The sequence below is a fragment of the Cuculus canorus genome, chromosome 6, assembly GCF_017976375.1.
Source record: "Cuculus canorus isolate bCucCan1 chromosome 6, bCucCan1.pri, whole genome shotgun sequence".
Classification (NCBI taxonomy): domain Eukaryota; kingdom Metazoa; phylum Chordata; class Aves; order Cuculiformes; family Cuculidae; genus Cuculus; species Cuculus canorus.
Window position 1 is genome coordinate 34,908,633 of NC_071406.1, and position 19,532 is coordinate 34,928,164.

Here is a 19,532-nt window from a genome sequence, read left to right on the forward strand (position 1 = left end):
GCTGCCAAGAATAATATTATATTTTCTCTTAAAGTCAGAAGAATAGCCATCTAGAAGGGATCAGGGAGACAAGAATCAGGATTGAAAGGGGATATCACACCATTCTCTCTCCTCAAACTAATAATCTACCAACCATCCCAACTACATTATAATTTTATATTACCACAATTAAAATACAGCCTTTAAGAGAAGTTTATTTACTGGAAAAATTCTACCAAGGGACAGGGGCTGAGAACATAATTTTAAATACATTTTTCTAAGTAAACCAAGCTAATCCTAAACCACCAGTTTGATCCTGACCTCAGAAAGTTAAATGTAGCCTATTCCCTTGTTCATTACTTAGATGAACAAAAGCACACTCCTCTATTAATTGGAGTTTTAATCCTAGCTGTGCTAGGAGACTGTTTTGTGATTGAGGTCTGGGACTCAGAGCACACAGGGAAATGTCTGTAGCGAGCATCAATGACCTTCTGCAAGAAAGTTCTGGTGTAGAAACAGGGCTTTTCAAATGTCCCAAAGTGTTTAGTTCTGGGGGACTGGTCCAGATCCAAAACTCTAGGATTGTTTAATAAGAAGATTCCAGGCAGTCCACAGCTGACCCTGGCCAGTTGCACTGGAACTCCAGCTTGCTGACGTGGAAGAGGAATACTGTGTTGGGGACTGAGTAGGTCCAGATGCTGCTTCTCTCTTTAGAAAGGAAATTACAGTCTATAGAAGAGGAACTTGGCACAGTCAGCTTTCTAAGCTAGGAAATTTCATGATCTGTTGGAATATATTAACATATACATTTTTAACTCCAACAGAGACACAGCTTGTTTCTGGAACAAATGTTTGAGAGAGGCCAAGTTGCAGGGCCTAAGGGAATGCAAGGGACTGGATGATTTCATTTCCCCTAAGCTAAGGCAGTTGGCAAACAAGGGTATGGTTTGCTGCTTTTTTGCTTTTATTGTTATGAATTATGTGGATAATTGATGGCGGGTTGCCTAGAGCCTGGGATAGGCCTCCTTCATGAAAGCTGAAGTAAATAAACGGTGGTTTGCTTTATTTCACTGTTTCTGTGCCTATTTCAGAAATAACCAAGACCTGCTTAGCATTTAAAGGTCCCAGCCTGGAAGAACAGACCAGCTGGTTACACACAGAGGCAGCCTGAATACCATGCTTGGATCAGTAATTGCTCCTGGGTCTCAGCACTAACTCCAGACAACCTCTTCAGATAAAAGAGAATTTGATTTCCAAGCAATTTTCCTAAGACTATTCCCAAGCTCTGAACTTACATTACGTACTGCAGACCAGTGGAAATATAAATATAACATGTGAAACTCCCAAGAGCTGCACAGGTGTGTGCAGCAGATTTCAAGCTATTTCAACGCCTGCTGCATGAAAAGTATTTCCACTACATGTAAAATATCCGAAGTTACTAGTTCAGTGCCAAGTCGTACAAGAATCAAACGTATTTGTTTCCTATTGACAAACGGCTTAGTTGTGACTATAAAATTCCAATGTTTGAAACTAATCACTTGGCTTACTTCCACTAAATCTATCAAGGATAATAAGAAAAATGGACATGTTTATTCAACTTTTCCAATGCACAAATCAACTCAGAATCTTAATTAGGGCCATCAATCAATCATTGGTTTTATAATTGTTAGTTTCACAGATGGGAATTGGTATATACTAAATGCAAAAAAAAAAAACCCCACAACTCCCTTTTTACAGTCAAAGTAATTCACCTACAATGGAAAGAATTTTGGAGTAAATGAGAAATTAAGAACTCGGGAATTCCCAGTTTGAACCAGTATTGGAAGGTGACCTCCAGAAATGGAGCTGAGGCCAGGCAGGGTTCGAGGAAGGAGCAGGAACACAATGGTCACTGTTCGTCTTGCTCAGACCAAGAAAAACTGGCATGTGAAAAGAAGAAATTCAATGTCTTAGATAAATAAAAGTGAATCCCTGCCCAAAACCTGTTTCTTGCCCTAAAAATGGGGCAGCTCAGCAGCAGGGCTATCCTGTCAAATGCAAGTCCAAATCCTGCTCCACTGCCCTAGGTAAATGTCACATTGATACAGCAAAGTTTCCTCGATCATCCTACCCATACTTTGGAGAGAAACTGCATCTTCTGAAACTTTCCAACGCCCTACCCTGAACTGAGGGCTGAGTAGCAGGCTTGCAATTGACCCTCAAGCAGACAGGAGATGTTTATAAGTACAGAGCCATGAACTTCTTGATTGATTGAACTAAAATATCGAAGAAAAAAAACTCATTTTGTGTTAAAGTTCCTGTAGTTAGGAAACAAAGATTATTGTTATGGTAAAGAATAACATAAAGCCATTTCTATTGTTCATTATTATTATTTGTAGCCAAAATATGGAAGCAGTCAACCTCACAGCAGTGCTGATACAGATGTCTTCTCTGGTGCAGAATTGAGGGAAGGAGCAGCAGAGGGCATAACTAACCACACATTTACCATAAACAGCCATGTAATTTCAACTTAACTGGGCTGTAAGATCTATAAAATCCCTCTATGAACTATATTTTCTATGTGTACCTCATTGTTATGGTTTGATTTGGCTAGATTTACATAATGATGTACAGTTTGAGGTCAATACGGAAAACAGGCCTTATTCATTATTGGCAAGCTCTCTCCAAAAAGAATAGACCCTGAGGAGCCCAGTGATAATGCACAGAAGCATAAGAGCCAGCTGGTAAGGTACAAAGCCTGTGATTGCTTCATTCAGAACATAATTACACTTCAGAATATCTCAAGGGCATTAAATTCCAGGTTCACATCTGGCAATAAACAACAGAAGAACAGAATACCATCCATAAAAAATACCTCATTGCTAAGAGAAGTATTTTCTTCCAAACAGTAAAGCATAGAAAAAAAGCATAAAAACTACAAAACAGTCTTTTGCGAGACATCCTCCTGCAACTGAGCAATATGGTTAAACATCACTGACTTAAAACAGGTGTCTAGAGCTCACTGTGAAACTTATCCAGAAGGCAGTCACTGTATACATGAAAAGGGCCTTCCCTACTGAGTGTTACCCATCAGTATCCAAAGGGAATATGCAGAATCAGCAGGCAGCTAGAAATATGTGTCTCATGACTGTATTTCCATTCCTCTACCTGTGAGCAGTGCAACATGTTTAACACAAGAAGAACTCAGGCATAACATATTGGTATGCAGACTGTTTCAGAAGGCAATGCCATTTTACTATGATATAGCAATATGATACTTTCAAAATAATCCAGAAATAAAATCCATTCCAAAGTCCACCTAGTACAGGAATTTTAAAGTATGATTAATGAGGCATTTTAACAGATCTTGAGAAAAATTTCTCTTCAACTTTCTGTTTCCTGTTTTAAAACTATCAGTGCTTGAAGAACAGAAACGTTATCACTCCCTTGAAATTTTAGTGCCAGGATACACAGATAAGAAGAACTTGTAACAGGTGCATTGCACAGGAGCTAGACTACTTCACGTAGGCTCCAAAACTTGCTTTAGAAACTTATTCCCTTTGAAGCAGACCTCAAGCACCTCAGGTCCTGGTATTATCTTTTTTAAGATTAATTTCTTATGAACATAGATAACACCTTAAACTGAGTGGAAAATTTTGCTTCACAACCAAAAACTCATTAGTTTCAGGAAATTGCTGGAATATCCATGTTATAAAAAAAATAGATAATTCCAATGCACGATGACTCTGAGAACATTCCTTAAGCAAAAAAGCAGTCAGTTTGTAACAAAGAGAACTGTAATACATTGTTTTTTTCCTAGCCTCCGTTCTGTTCTTCTTAATATTCTAATGCATCCTGAGTAAAATACATTTCTGCAAGTCCAAGGCTTCACCAAACCCTTCTTTTTACTAGATAAGGGATGTTCATGCCCAGAAAAAACACTACACATTAGTGTACATACTAGTCACATTTCCTCTGTGAAAGTTTCTCCAAGTTACCACTGTCTAAAGCACTGGTGCAACACATGACTTGAGCATAACCATGTAAGACACACCGGAAGTTTCATGGGCTACAAAACCCCAAATCTTGCAAGTATTATCAGACTCTTCATATTACAGTGGTGAGTGGATTAACACAGGCAGTGGAAAACTCATTACACATTTAGTTGGACTGAAAGAAAAACATTGCCCTTCAGACACTTCATGTGAAGACAATTCCACTTCCAAAACCAGAGCAGTCTGGTAGCAGCCTCCTATATTTTTCCCACAGGATAGGAAGGAGAAAAAAAAAAAAAAAAAACCAAGAAGACTAGTGTCAACTAGAACATCAGCCTGAGGAACCCTGAGGGGATATGTTTATTAAGACTTGAAAGAAACATTTCAGATACCTAAGGGATTGTGCTGAATTGCACTAAAAATATTAATGTAATTGCTGTAGTTGTATAGCATCTGTAATGACCTACAGGTTACACACCAGTTGCTTAATATTTATATTCCTGAAAAACTGACGTTGCTATTCCGAATTAAACTAAAGATTTAAGTTTTTCAGTGTGATAGAGGCTATTGTCAGGTAGAATTATAAGCAATTTCTTTATCAAACTTGCATTAACTAGAGCTGTGTGATACCATTTATTGTTGCCTTCTCAGAACAAGGCTAGCAGCCTTCTCAGAGCAAGGCTCGCAGTACTAGAAACATTGCTTTCACGAGACACATGAAAGGGCAAGAGAAGCTTCTCCTGCGTTTGCCAAATCCCCATCTTACTTATACAGGATATCTAAGAAAAGAAAAAAACAAACCAATCTCAACCAAACTTCCAAGAAAACCTACGCTGCCACCCCCCTTGCAAAACAACCCTCACCTCCTTGCTACCAAAACAAGTAGTAAGAGAACCAAGTCTAAGCAAAATCTAACCTCAAACTTTACGTATTAGATTCCAAAAGGGCTCATAATAAGTTATTTCTCTTGCCTGACTGTGACAAAATATCCTAAAGATCACTCTGCCATTTTAATAAACAGTTATAAGTCAATGCTATCTGCAAAAGCAGGAGCATCATAGTCCTGGTATTTACATTTCATTGCAAACAGCATTACATTCTATAAACAAATGACTTAAAATGTTCTAAGTCTTGCAGACTTCAAGGAGGAATTTTAGTCCTTAAGGTCTACAAGGGAAAATATTATTAAAAAAAAACCAAACAAAGAACATGCAGACACACACAAGAATAAGATGGAAAATTTTTTTTCAGATGGAGGAGAAAACATTCTTATATTTGTTGGAGGTTTTTTATGACCAGAAGTATAAACTGGAAGTTCTAGCAATCATTAGGAACTAGTTTTAGTAGAAGTGTACCCTTTTGCCAAACCAGCTCCAAACTCACCTTCAAAGTAAACAACTGAAAGTCAGAAGATCAAGCACTCCATTAATCCTAACCATATTCAGTTTTATATGATCATGTTCGAGGTAATAGGGATCCATTAAAACCATATCTTTTTTCTTGTGTGCGAGCGGAAACACAAGGACAAACTGGACAACGGTCTTTATAAGTGGGCTCAAGACAGTCTATGCTTACACTGTAATTCTTTACAATAACTGCTGCACAGTGTCTAATAGGTCTCTCCAAGAGCAAAGCCCTTAAATAACTACTTAATGAAGTTACACACTCCTGGATCCTAAGACTGTCCCCGCTACTTTGAGTATCAGTGGCTAGTAAGTCTGGATAACAACACTATTCAACAGTATTGTCTTTCACTTCAACTTGTCATCTTTCAGCCCACAGACCAACTTTATCTCTAAAGCTGTAATATTTTTAGATTATTTTCAGACCCATTTTTTTCCACAGTTTAAATGGGAGAAGCAGACTTTTGGAAAAAAAAAAGAAGCAGCATAAGAAAATGTTTTACTCCTTTAGGAGAACTCTACCCGCCAAGTAACACCAATGAAGTAATTTGCACTTTGAAAGCAGTGATGTTTGATGCAGACATGAAGAAGCACAGCAGGATCTTGCTCTCTTCCCTGGTATTTTGAAATTGTATGCGTGTCATGAATTACTCAGTTGTGATTCCTGTCCCAGTAAGAGAAAGGCAGGAAACTATTATACCAGAAAGTTTCTTCTCATGGCACTGAGTCACCAATCACTGACATTTATAGGAGTTATACTAAGCCACAGCTGTGTCCTGTTAGAAAACAGGACTGTAAGAACCTTCCCTTCCCAGACACAGTCACATTCTCTGCTACTGCTATTGCTCCAGCCTAGGGCTCCTGAAGCATTTTCTCTACAGAAGCTACAGATCAGGATGTTACACATGCCAAATGTCAAGTTACTATCAACACGCTTAGTTCTGCCCCAAACTTAAGTCTTTACTGAATATTTTGTAGCTTCACATAAAATTTACAAGGAGTTTGCCTATCATTAGAATCCTGAAAACCTTGCTTATTCTTCTGTACTGAGATGATGCAAGGACCTTTTCTGTGCCAGATTTGAGCACAGAGCTAACTTGAACAAAATCCATAGATATTCCCTTCCACACCCCACACCCCACACCCCCAAATTCAGAAACTGGGCTGTGTTTGCGTGCTGCTGTTTACTTAAAACTGGAAGAAACCTTAAGGTAAAATTTGTGCAAAAAGATATCAAAACTCAGGACTCCTTAACCTGGGAGATTATTACAAAAAGTTTGCATTGCTCTAACACTCCAGTGATAACAGATTTTAAAAACACTGCTTATATGAAAATAAACTCTCTGGGCACTTAATTTTCTGCATAAAAGATTTCTAAGATAAACACTCGTTTATTACAAGTAACTGACTGCTACATCATTTTTCCTAATTAATTCTTACTTCAGATGGATAGATCCTGATGTTTTTGCTCTCTTTTAAATAAAAACTTGAAATAAGTAAATTTTTCCTTCACTAAGAGGCAAAGAAACCAGGTATAAAAGTCATCTCATTACAAGAAATAAGGCTATTCATGTGTTGTAAAGTACTCTTCTGAATAGAAGGTTTACATAACCAAATATTTGCTTAGCATGTTCATTACATTCTAAGAAAACCACAAACTGCCTATCTTGCACAGTGCCTGTAAAATAGATAAATTTCGTCCTGCAGAGGTTTCCTAGGAAACCATGGAAGGCTCAAAGAAACAGAGAACAGCGAGAACAGCTGGAGGAAAAAAAAACTGGGGGGAGGGAGGAGGAGTGTAGAAAAAGCCCCACACAACTAAGTGCTCCGCATCCTCAATTTTAAAACCATTAGAAAGATACCGCTACTAAAAAATTAAGCAGTGTAATTCACTGGTTGGCGCCAGCATTCTTCATAAGGGCAAATGTGCACAGCCTGAAGAGATTAGGATTTAATTCTCTCAACAGCACCCCACCCTGCCCCCACAAAACCCCTCAAGAAATCTGAATGTTTTGATACAATGTGGTAAAGCTGCAGAGTTTTGGTCTGTCCACTAAAAGGGTGGCCAGACCCACAGAGAGGTTTGGTTTTCTGAAACCTTACAGGAAGGAAGATTTTATATATTTCACTATCCAGAGATTTCTTTGCTGAGGAGCAAGATTTCACTTCTGAAACTAGTCAGCTATTCAACATGAGAATCTGTGCAATTCAAGAAATTTATTATTAGCACAATGATTCAGTATGTATGTTACAACAGTACCTTAAGGCTTCATCTGAGATCAAGGCTGCTTTTGTGCTTAGCACTGCACAAATTCATAGCGAGGTCATAGCAAGGTCCTGCACTTTACAGTAACAACATGAAATCAAAGCGTGCCCAAACTACCCAGCCTCAGTGTCGAGGTTTAGACAAAATTTTCTATCACCATAGCAAATATTTCAAACAGAAAAAAAATATTAAAAAGAGGTAAAGGACAATTTGTCTAACCTCAGTCCTAATTTTTGAAGTAGACTTCTGGCACTCTGCCATTCATTAGTGTAACTCCAATATCCAGGGCTGCCACGGCAGCCATACTGTCATGTTGGCTCTTCCTTCCCCACATGGCTCCATTTTCCATGTTCTGCTTTGCTTGTCACCAGGCTTGACGTCGCTTACCTTCCTTTGTGGCCAATACATGTTCCAGTACTTTCCGACTCTTGCCAAAGCAAGCATTTAAACATCTGGAAATCATCCTCCATTGCTTTCAACAGCAAAATTCATCTAACTTGCAATGTTGTTACCATACAGTGGGAATGTCTGATGTCTTAAGGCATCACATTTGATACACAAATATATACCAAAAAAATGTTCTACATATATCTAACACACTGTATATTACAAGTCTCTAAATTTTAAAATGCAGTTACAAATGTATGAATTGCTTTTAAAAATTTAATTATGTATAATAAAATTTAAGTATGTATACTTAAGCATGTATCCTTGCAGTTTTACAGACCAAAACGTTTCTGATTTGAGAGTTCTAAATTACAGATATTTAAAACAAATATGGAGCAATACTTTACATTCAGAATTGTGTTCTTTCTGTAGTGTGTGAAATCTGAAATTGAAATATATTATTTTTAACTAAGATTCCTTGGGGGGGGGAAAAAAAGCATTTAATGGACAAAATGAGACTTCAGATGTAAAACTGGGACACTCTTGTATGATCTGCCTGTAACGAGAACATCAAAGTGCTATGATTTGAACGCAAGGTCTGCAAAAGTCTTAACTGTGTCTTCAGAAGTTGTTGCCACATGTATACCACTTCACTACTCGGACAAGTGGTTTTTCAAGTGGTTTTTAAAAGGTTCAGTTTTATTAAATACAGGATGGCTAACAAATTGGATGCTGTGTGTCATGATACAAAGTATGCATAATGCAAGTACTCTGTCTTGTAAGCCCATTGTCAAAAACATTCTTTAGGCCTGTGAGGCTTTGAAACAGACACTGTCAAGGCCGATACGTACCAAGTGAAAACCTCTTGAACATTGTTCATGAGCTGAAGAAAATACACCCTTCAACATTAGAGTTTCTTTAACTGTATCATAAAGCCACAAACCTTATCGCCTTTTCTTTTAGAAACCAACAGATTTTCGATGCATGCATTAAAGTGTGTTATTTTGGGTTTTTTTTTTTCTTATAATAAAAGAAGACACTCCTTCAATGGAAAGTTACTACAGAGGAAAAGAGACACTAGTTTCTATCTATGTAAACTATTTCTGCCCCTTTTCCACAGCCTGAAGTCACAATAGGGCAAAAACACCACAGTTGCTCAGAGCCAAGGGCTCCTTTAGAAGTAGGAGGCTCATCTCTGACCCAGTGCCTCTCTAGAAGTTCCTGCCTCTTTTGCTTCTCATGGTCTTCCTTTCTCAGAGCTTTGGTCACACTGAGGATTATTGAGTCTGACAGGTGTGCACACAGCACAAATCTTGAGTAAAAGGGATTGAGTCTTCAGAATATTTATCTTATTCAAGTCTAGGTCCCCTATATTCCCATTTTACCATCACCTTCCCCCCCCCATAAATTAGCATTTAGGCCAACACTAGACTTGACCACTGAAGGATGAACAAAAGCCTCTTTGCCCTTTTCCTCATGCTTTTCTGCCTAATGGACCATGAGAACTATATTTTTCTTCACCAAATCCTACTATGTGACAAAGAATAGCATCCTTAGTTTTAACCTCCTCTTATCACAAAGCACAACGCAACCTCTGTTGTTATCACTCCAGCCTACACTTTTGTAAGATAATTCTCTTCCTCTGTTTCTTACCCATATTTTTTCACATATATCAAGTATTTCATTCCTCATTATCATCTGTGGATTTCATTAACATCTTGTTTCTTTCCTGATCCAGAAGTTACAGAAGACTGTGAAACCATGAGATTCCACTCACAATAGATACATTAATCAGGTACCTTTATATAATTTTTGCCGTCAAAATTGCAACATTCTAGCCAATGCTAACTTTAAGATTTCATAAGACTGAATCAAATACTTTACTAGCAGTCAAATACTTTTATGTCAACATAGAATACAGCCATCAAGCAAGAACCCTTCAAAGTTATCCAGAGGCAGGAGGGGAAATACTGCAACATCTTTCCTCGATAACAACAGCCATGTAGTTGTAAGTCAATGGTATACACACTGAATGATGATAAAATTCTCCCTTAAGGGACACAGATGTGCTGCAGTACCTACTGCAAGTTTGGCCTCTCAAATATTTTGGAAGGATGTGCTCATATCTCCAAATACCTGAAGTTTAATAGTTTTTAAACTTCCTGATGAATAATTGACAAATTTTCTAGAACTACAATAAATTACTTTTCCTTGTAGAGATAATACATAACAGCTTAAGAAATTTTCAAACAGATCGGTATAAGCATCCGTGCTGATAGGCAACATTAGGCCAGGATAAACCCAGAACCACAAATCCTTTGATAGCTGCAGCTGTCAGTTTTTAATCCCCATTTCAGTTGATTTCGTCAGCAGGTTTCTATGGAGCTGGTCATAGCTACCATGGAGGACACTCTACTTTCTTGACCTTAACTTCTTGTGGAAAGCATCACTACTACTGGGAACAGGATACATGTGACGATAAACGAGATTAAAGTGTATTCACATTTTCTGGCAGGAAGAGGAGTTCCAGGAAACCTCCAGGAGTCTTACAGAAAAAAGTGACATGATCCAGCTACTCAACAGATTCTTTCCTACCAGGAGGCTCATCATTAATGCAAATGAGAAAGCCAAAGAAATACATGTTTATTGAACACATTATTTGTAATAATAACTCTAACCCATAATAACAATAATAATATTATAAGAATATTCATAATTCAGAGCAACTTGATTTCCTGAAAATTGCACTGATGGCTTAAAGATGGCTACATTGTCCCTACACTTAATACAACTAATCATACATCCTAGTCTAAAGGAAGTTCCTCTGGCCAGGGAGATTTCAATTATTTATCTCAGCAGTGTACCACAAGATGCTGTTACCCAGCCACTGAATACGTGAGGTTCAGTAATTTGAAAAATTAAGGCACTGCTTTAAGGGAAAGTACTACTTTAAAATAGACAGAAAATGAGAGAGAAATAATTATCACAGGACAGCAATCACTACAGTATTACATCACACTTTCATTACATGAAAAGATTTGTTAAAATCCTGTAAAGAAAATATTTACAAAAATCTGAGTAGAAAAGAGGCAATCAAGCAAGAAAAGCTTCTGTTCACTGTTTCTGCTTTAATTTCTTCTTTTAATATTTTTCTCTTTGCCTGCAGGGATATCAATGATCTCTGGCAGGGTGAGAATTACTTTAAACAAAACTCTCAGCGTAACCTCAGAAGTTACCTGTAGTAATACTAGTAATACAGCTATCCCAGGACAGGTGACAGATTCTCTGCAAATGATGAACAGTTTTTTCCTGGCTTTTAGACTGTATTTTCATTGCCATTTTAACACGCAATATTAATCTTGGAGCAACAGGAGCAGGAAAGGCTCATAATGATACCTTTTCTCTCCTGTAATCTCTTCCTGCACTACACTGTCATTGTGCCTTTAATCCTTCACTTCAGATGGTCAGCTTGCTGAAGCTTGCTGGCAAGCATTTCATGACCAAAGAGTATTTGGAGAGGATACTGTACAGACCTTCTCAGCCAGAGATCTACTGCACAGCAGGGAACAGGCCTCAGTGAGACAGTTTACTCTTCTGTTCCTACTCTAAATGAGTTCATGTCCAAAACTCTGAATTCCTGCCAGCAGTATCAGAGTCACTGCTTGTGTTTCTATTCAGCTGCATTATCCAACAAACAAGGGCACCGAGATTCAAATTAATTCTTTAGTCCTCCCATGCAACTGTTACATAGTCCAAAGGCTATAAATGAAAACTAGTGAGGACAAAATACTGTGGAAATTTTTCAGCATGACACAACTCCATTATATAGTTGTCCCAACTGTACCATTTACACAAGCAGCAGAAAAATACAAATTCACCAAAACTCCAAGTTTAAACCGGCAGCAGCATGGCCAAGGAACAACCTTAGACCAACTTTCTAAAGACAAGACCTGTCTTCAGCAGCTAATAAGAACAGAATCTCAAGGGCCTGCATGAATATAGGTTCCCTGTACAGAGAGCATCCCACCGCTGGCCCTCTTACATGCTTATATAACACATGACCTTTCTGCAGCAAACTCGGGTGGGATAGTGGAATAATGAAATTGTTTCTCTCTACAAGAATAAAAGATAGCACAGCAGGCTATGAAAAATGTACATTCCTTACTAAGAAAAGATAATTGTAAGTAACAGTTTAGATATTTTAATCACTACATCAAGAGCTTATCAGCATCCAAAGCTTCCAGCATGCTATTGTTTTCATAACCATAAATCAATTTATTAAACAAGAATTTATTAAACAATTCAAGTGTCACTTCTGATAAGACAGTATCGCTGTTTTATCCTTTCTGATTGTTCAGCAACAGCACAAACTCTTCAAATTTCTTAGAATTTAAGTCAGGAAAAGCATAAATCAGAGAACATAATCTGTAACAAAAACTGTGGAGAAAAGGTGTAATTTGTACAGACATAATGTATTGATTGCATGAAATATCTAAGCAACAAAAAACCTCTTTTCTTCAGTGTTGCATGATTCATAAGCCTTTTTGTTCCAACCTGAAAGTACTCGATCCCTTAAATAGCCAAAGGACACTTATTTTATACCACTGAAAGAAACACATTTTCCTCATTCCTTTCTCATTATGCTTTGAATTAATACATCAGTTGTTCCAGCTCAAATTATACCTAACCTTCTGCACGTGACAGTCTCACCAGGGCTTTAACCAGGCAGTTTAACGAGGTGGGCCTGTTGCAGTTTCAGAGTTCAGAGTACAATCTTTCCTCGTACTCTTGAAAGCTCAAACTCCAAGAAGCCTTTGTGGAAAACTGAAATTGCAAGTTAATCAGATTAAGTTATTCATTTTACACTAAAGGATACCTGGTCTTGTGCTGTGCATTAGATTAAAAATTTTTGTCTATAAAATAAGTTACAGTGCAAGACCAGTCTCTCTTCCCAGACCCAACTGAGAATCCATTGGATTGATACTTTGATTTTTCTTTCCAAGAAGAACTTTTGAGGAAAAAAATTGTACATCATGAGGACCTTACAGAGAAAAATGTCCCAAAGATAAACATGGGTGAGACAATCCACATAGAAATAAGGATAGATCACATGCCTCCAGATGGAATTCCTACTATTCTTTATTATTACCTTATTATTTTTTGGCACAGAGTTCCTTGCCTTCTCTGTACATGGAAAATTAGTTGCACACAGGCCATGAACATCTGCTGATTTTTTTTTAAATGATCATAGCGTTGCACGATCTGCCTTCAGAGTTTCTTCTTCCCCACATGTATACACAAGATTCCCTGTATTTCTTTTCTCACAAAACACCAAGAAACAAGTAATGTGACAAGTTGATCACTTCTAATTCTAAACACAGAAAAATCATACAGCTTCCAGTTAACCCAGATTGAAACACCAGGTGTTATTCCTAAGCAGAGTTTTCCTAGGCAAATTCATAATAAATTGAGGGATTTCATGGACATTGTTGGTTTGGGTTTTTTTCTGAAAAGGTCTAAAGAGATAAGAAATTGTAAAAGGCTTCCTTTTATGTTAATATATGTTAAACAGGACCAATCCTGCAACATTTGCTGTTAAGAAATCAGCCTGGTATAATGTTCTCTCACTGAAACAAATTGCACCAATAAAGGACTTCACCAAGAAATGAAGAGTGAGTGTGCGAAAACATGTATGAGAGCATGAAATGACCATTTGGCTTCTATGGCAATAATCTATATTTGTACACATTGTGGCAAAAAATGCCCATACTAACAGCCAGATCACACAATTATTCTTCAACCACAAAAAAAAAAAAAAAAAAAACAAAAAAAAAAAAAACCCCAAGCTAATGTGTAGTATTCCATAATCCATAAGCAGGAGAAAACTTCTTGGGGACTTTTTTGTGAAAATTTCTATGTAGAGTCTTCTTCCCACACTTTTACAGGCACGGAAGTCAACAGCAAACATTCAGAAGTCATGAGTCAGTCCCCAAAGAACTGTGAATTTTTTATTTAATACATAATGAATTCTCATTTTCTGGTTGTTTAGAGTTATAATCACCTCTACTTGAGTTATTTGCTATGGTTAGACCCACAAACATAGATACCTATGCAAGCATGCACACATGCACATACACACTTTCTCACTAAGAAAGTAGAGGTATGCATATAAGTAATTGATCCTGGAACTTGGGGAAACAAAAAGGAATCAAGTATTATAAGATTCTTGCTAAAATTGAGAATTTGCATCATGGATTTTGTTTCATCCTTCATATCACTCTCCTTACCTTAGGAGCTTTAAGGATTCTTTACAAAAGGTGAAAGACCCATAAAATCTAAAGAAGCATCTGTCATGAATGCTAAATAACTTTTTTACTTCCTCATAAATACAGCAGGCTTTCCCTTATCATCATATTCCCAACACCTGTCTCAGTAATGAGACTGTGCAATGCAGTAATCACTTTTCTCCTTAATGTCTCTAATATCGATGAGGGAATAGTTGACATATTTAATAGCCCCCATTCAACCAGCTCAGGTGTTTTTGCCTCCGTTAAGGCCAGTCCATTCTCCTCTCTCCTTTGCATAGTTTCCAGACAAAGTAAAAGACTTTGAGAATTCAAGACACTATTGGAGAAAGTCTAGCAAAGGGCCACAAAGATGATGAGGGGACTAAAGCATTTCTCTTACGAGGAAAGGCTGGGATCTGGATCTGCTTAGCCTGAAGGAGAAAAGACTGAGAGGGAATCTTATGAATGCTTATAAATATCTAAGGGTCAGATGTCAAGAAGATGAGGCCAGATTCTTTTCAAGAGTGCCAAGGGACAAGACAAGGGGCAATGGGCACAAGCTGGAACACAGGAAGTTCCACCTGAACACGAGGAAAGACCTCTTTACTGTGAGGATGATGGAGCACTGGAACAGGCTGCCCAGGGAGGCTGTGGAGTCTCCTTCTCCAGAGATATTCAAACCCCTCCAAGGCACATTCCTGTGTAATCTGCTGTAGGTGAACCTACTTTAGCAGGTGTGTTGGATTGGATGATCTCCAGAGGTCTCTTCCAACCCCATCATTCTGTGATAATTCGAAGAAGGTAAACAGTATCTTGAACTCAAATGCAACAACCAGTGTTTGGTTTTGCTTGGTCACGCTGTGGAAGAACACAGATACTTTTAAATCAATACAAGGGCTCACACTGATCTCAAGTGAGGTAGAGCTGACACCGCAAGAGTGTGTTGCAGAAACTTACAAGAATCTAAAGGGATATATAGGATTGCAGTGAAAAATACAGGAGATGGTGGCAATAGATCATCACTGCCATGTCCATGTACAATTTGCACAGACAAATCCTCTTGAAGGCACCAATTCCTACAATTTCAGCTCCGTGTCATTTACTACAGATTCTCCATTGAAAGTATGTCTCTAGTTTTCCTAAAGAACTTTTTTGAAGCAATCACATTTACAGTCACAACTGGGTGACAAAGGATCCCAAAAGCATGCACTGCTTCTGCTAGTAGTTTCCTCTATCCTAAATCCTAAAGAAAAAATTACACAGTGCATGGAAGTCCCTACATCAAAAATTCAGGGATTCCAAATATTCAGTGCTTAAACAGCACATAATTTCAGCCATCTTCTGGGCATCTTTTAGCCCTACTGTTTTTCTGAACTAGTCTGGGCCCCTATACAGAACTTAAAACCAGCACCTCTCAGTCTTCTAGGATTTTGCAGCACTGACTTTATTCCTAAATAACTTTCCAAAAGGCACCTTTAAAACAGTTAGTCTCAAAATGACCAATTTTATTGTATTGGGTTTGAAATTGTCTGTTTTCTCACATTTTTATATGCATTTTAAGTATGTGTACTATACAGCACTACCAGCCAAGTGTTCCTGAGCAAAACAGATCAATCTGCAATGGTTTCAGGAGGGGAAAAAAACCCCTTGGCATTATTTAAAAACAAAACAATAAGTGCCTTCCCCCAAAAAATTAAGAGGTTTGTTTTAAAGAGGTATTACAGTTTTTATCAATTATTTAAAAAATCATTTTGCCTGTTTCATTATGTTCAACTTATCAATATCCCTCACATTCATCTTGATAAATTCTGTAACATGCTTCCAGAAAAGCTATTCCTTTCTTCCTCTGTGGTTGAGGTTCACAACCTGTATTTAATCCCCCCCCCCCTTTTTTTTTTTTTCTAGGACTGGCATGAAAAATGACTGGTAAAACACTGTTTTACAAACCTTCTCAAGATCATAGAATCATAGAATAATTAGAATAAGCCTATCCAGTTCCAACCTCCCTGCCACAGGCAGGGACATCCCACTAGATCAGGGTGCCCAAGGCCCCATCCAACCTGGCCTTGAACACCTCCAGGGATGGGGCAGCCACAACTTCCCTTGGCAACCTGGGCCAGTGTCTCACACTCTCATGGTGAAAAAATTCTTCCTAATGTCTAGTCTAAATCTGCCCCTCTCCAGGTTATACCCGTTCCCCCTCATCCTATCACCACAAGCTCTCTCTCCAGCTTTCTTTTTTTTTTTTTTTTGGAGCACCTCCCACAAGAGATAGGTTTCCTAATCTAAACTTCCCGAAGTGCCTTCCTTGCTTCCCCAGACACCGCCAATATTTGTTTACCATAGTACCTACACTGAAGTGACACATTTGATGAACTGAATGCGGAAATGCGGAGAAGTGAAGGAGCTGTATATACAAAATCACCTGCAATACGATACAACGTACACTGAACTCAGACCACTGCACAACCAAGTACTAAATCCAAGACAAAGTAAGGGTAAAAACCTCCCCATTCTGCAGCATTTGTGGGCTTTAGTCCGGAAGTAAATCAAAACTGGAATTGCCTTGTTTATGCAAGCAAACAGACCAACATGCAGGATATACCCTCTTTCCTCACTGTGCACCATTCTTCATAACATATTCAAATAGCTTTGGAGCTTTTTTGTTTATTTTTACTGTAACGAACATTTGAGAAGCAGCTTTTTCGTATGTGTGGTAGACAAAAGCTATTACATTCTCAAACAGGAAGATGAGTAAGTGAAGTAAGTGTAAACAGATGTCACTAATTTATTACAATGTATTTTTCTCTCCGACTTACCACCAACTTCAAGTTCCCCCAGCCATCAGCATATGGGAAGTACATCCCAGAAGGGGTCGTTACAGTACTGGCTCATCCCATAATTTCTATAATAGCAACAAACTCGTAAATGACATGTAATAACTAAAACATGGGTATAAACTGGAGAGGGGCAAATTTAGACTAGACATTAGGAAGAATTTCTTCACCGTGAGGGTAGCGAGGCACTGGCACAGTTGCCCAGGGAAGTTGTGGCTGCCCCATCCCTGGAGGTGTTCAAGGCCAGGTTGGATGGGCCTTGGGCAGCCTGATTGAGTGGGATCTCCCTGCCCATGGCAGGGGGTTGGAACTGGATAGGCTTTAAGGTCCCTTCCAACTCTAACTATTCTATGATAACGTAAACCCATAGAAATTTCACATAAAATATAATCACATTTTTAGAAAGAAAAAAGTCACAGAAAGAAATGCAATAATTTTTACTAATTAGACAAAGTGAAGTCAGAATTTTTACAAGTGTTTTCTTTGTAATTATATGTATCTAAAAAACGTTTAATATCTGTCTTCCTTTATGGTAAGCATATGAGCTACACTCCCAAGGTTATACAAAGTGCCCCCTCTATGGGACTTCTTGCACAGCTGGGCATCAGCAGGAGAGAATCATTTTGCTCCACAGAACAAAAGTTGCAGAACTATAGTGCTGTTTTATTCGTCAGGCTATGACTCCTCCTCACTCGTGTAACGCAGCGTACTGCCAGAAAAGTTCAGTTCCAAGAAAAATTAAACTCCTGAAAAGGGGCAATAAAATAACTGCAAGCTGCGCCGTGTGGCAACGCTCTGGTCCCTTTGTTGGGCAGTATTTGGAAAAGAAGCCACACGAGAAGCCCAGGGTGCTTGTTGAGGGTTACAACAGACCGAGACTGTCCCACGACATCTTCTCACATTTCAGGAAACCAACAGGCAGCACGACATCCACCCGGAGAGAGCATAGCCCCACAGGCTCTCTTAACCATCGCTCTCTCCCTCGCAGGCACCGACATAAAGGATATAAAGCAGGCTGAGGAAGGGGTCGCAGGGAGCAAAGCGGGCTGCGAATCGCTCGGCTCTGATGGGGAAGGAGGCTGCGTGGCTCGGGCAGCGCCTCGGCAGAGAGCGGGAGAGGAAGGAGGAGGAAAAGAAAAGGAAGAAAGGGACCCCCACGTTTCGGTATTCCCCTAAAACAAAGAGGAATCGCAGTTGCAGCCCGCCCGGCGAGGTCCCTGCGCTCCCGAGTGGCCGCTCCTGCCCCCCTCGCCTCCCTCTGCCTCCCTATTTTCCAAGACCTGTTACTCCTCTACCCCACAGGCTTTCAATTCACTTATTATCCAGATCGCACTGCATAAAAAGAGTGGGAATGTTTTGTTTTGGTTTTTTTTGGAGGGGAAGAAAGAGAAACTCACCACCATCATATGCCTCCTCTTCTTGCGCTTTTATGGCTACAAATCGCCCTAATAAAGCAGCGAGGATGAAAAAAGTTCTCGTTTGTCCCCAGCTTGCCATCATGCCTGGCTATTAGGCATGTATCCTCCTGGGCAGCAAAAAAAAAAAAAAAAAAAAAAAAAAAAAAAGTGCAGAAGTGCAAGGTTATTTTAGCAGCACGAAGCCATCTGATGAGTCTTTCTGCCTTTCAGCATCAGTTCCAGGACAAAGTCTGCCAGCCCTTCCTTTCAGCACCAGCTCCAGCCCGGTCTGCAACCGCTCCTTTCAGGGGATGCAGCTTTAAATAGGAAGAATGCTGCCTCCGTTTCTCTTCCTGCCCCTTTTCAGCTCGTTCAGGCTCCTAATCATCCACTCCCTGCCAAGCAACAGTCTGATTGATGGTAAATAACCGAATCAGAGCTGGCTTCACTCTTCCTTGAACTTTTTGCTTTAGGAGTACACTTGTAGGATACTTTCCTGCTGCTGTGCAGTGCTTTGTGATGTGTCAGGACCATCTATTAAGTAAGTAAAGCATAGTTCTGTAAGAAGCTGTCAGGAGGAGAAAGCTTTTAACACACCCAACCCACACTTCCCGGGACTGGAGGTATAACCCCATTTGGAGTTGATTCCCTTATTAGGAACTTGATTCCTTCCAGCTTGCAGAGAGGAGGATGATTTCCTCCTCTGCCTTAATAACTGCTCTCTGCCTCGCTGTAGCTGCATTGTCAAATATGACTTCAGTCCCTTGAGAGGGGCTACAGAGCAATCAATACAGCCTGTTTCAGGAACCTGTAAATAACCACCTTTTTCCCCCCAGAGGGGCTCTGGATAATTTTTCCTCAAGTGCTTAGTGTGCTCTATGTTTACTGTCCTACCAACTGGGAAGAATATTGCAAATCTCTAGATGTTCTGTGCTTTGAATGCCAGAATGACAATCCAAGCTATCCGATTACGTGCTTTTCTCCATGGCTCTCCACCCTTGT

At 39.1% G+C, this 19,532-nt stretch overlaps 1 protein-coding gene across 1 annotated transcript in view; it reads right to left on the reverse strand.

Moving 5' to 3' along the window:
- COL5A2 (collagen type V alpha 2 chain) overlaps window positions 1-18,835 on the reverse strand; it is a 110,975-nt gene extending 92,140 nt beyond the window's left edge. The window contains exon 1 of the mRNA XM_054069716.1: window positions 18,531-18,835. Coding sequence (XP_053925691.1) covers window positions 18,531-18,633 — 103 coding nt within the window. The 5' untranslated portion in view covers window positions 18,634-18,835. The remainder of the gene's footprint in view (window positions 1-18,530) is intronic.
- Between the last annotated feature and the right edge of the window lie 697 nt (window positions 18,836-19,532).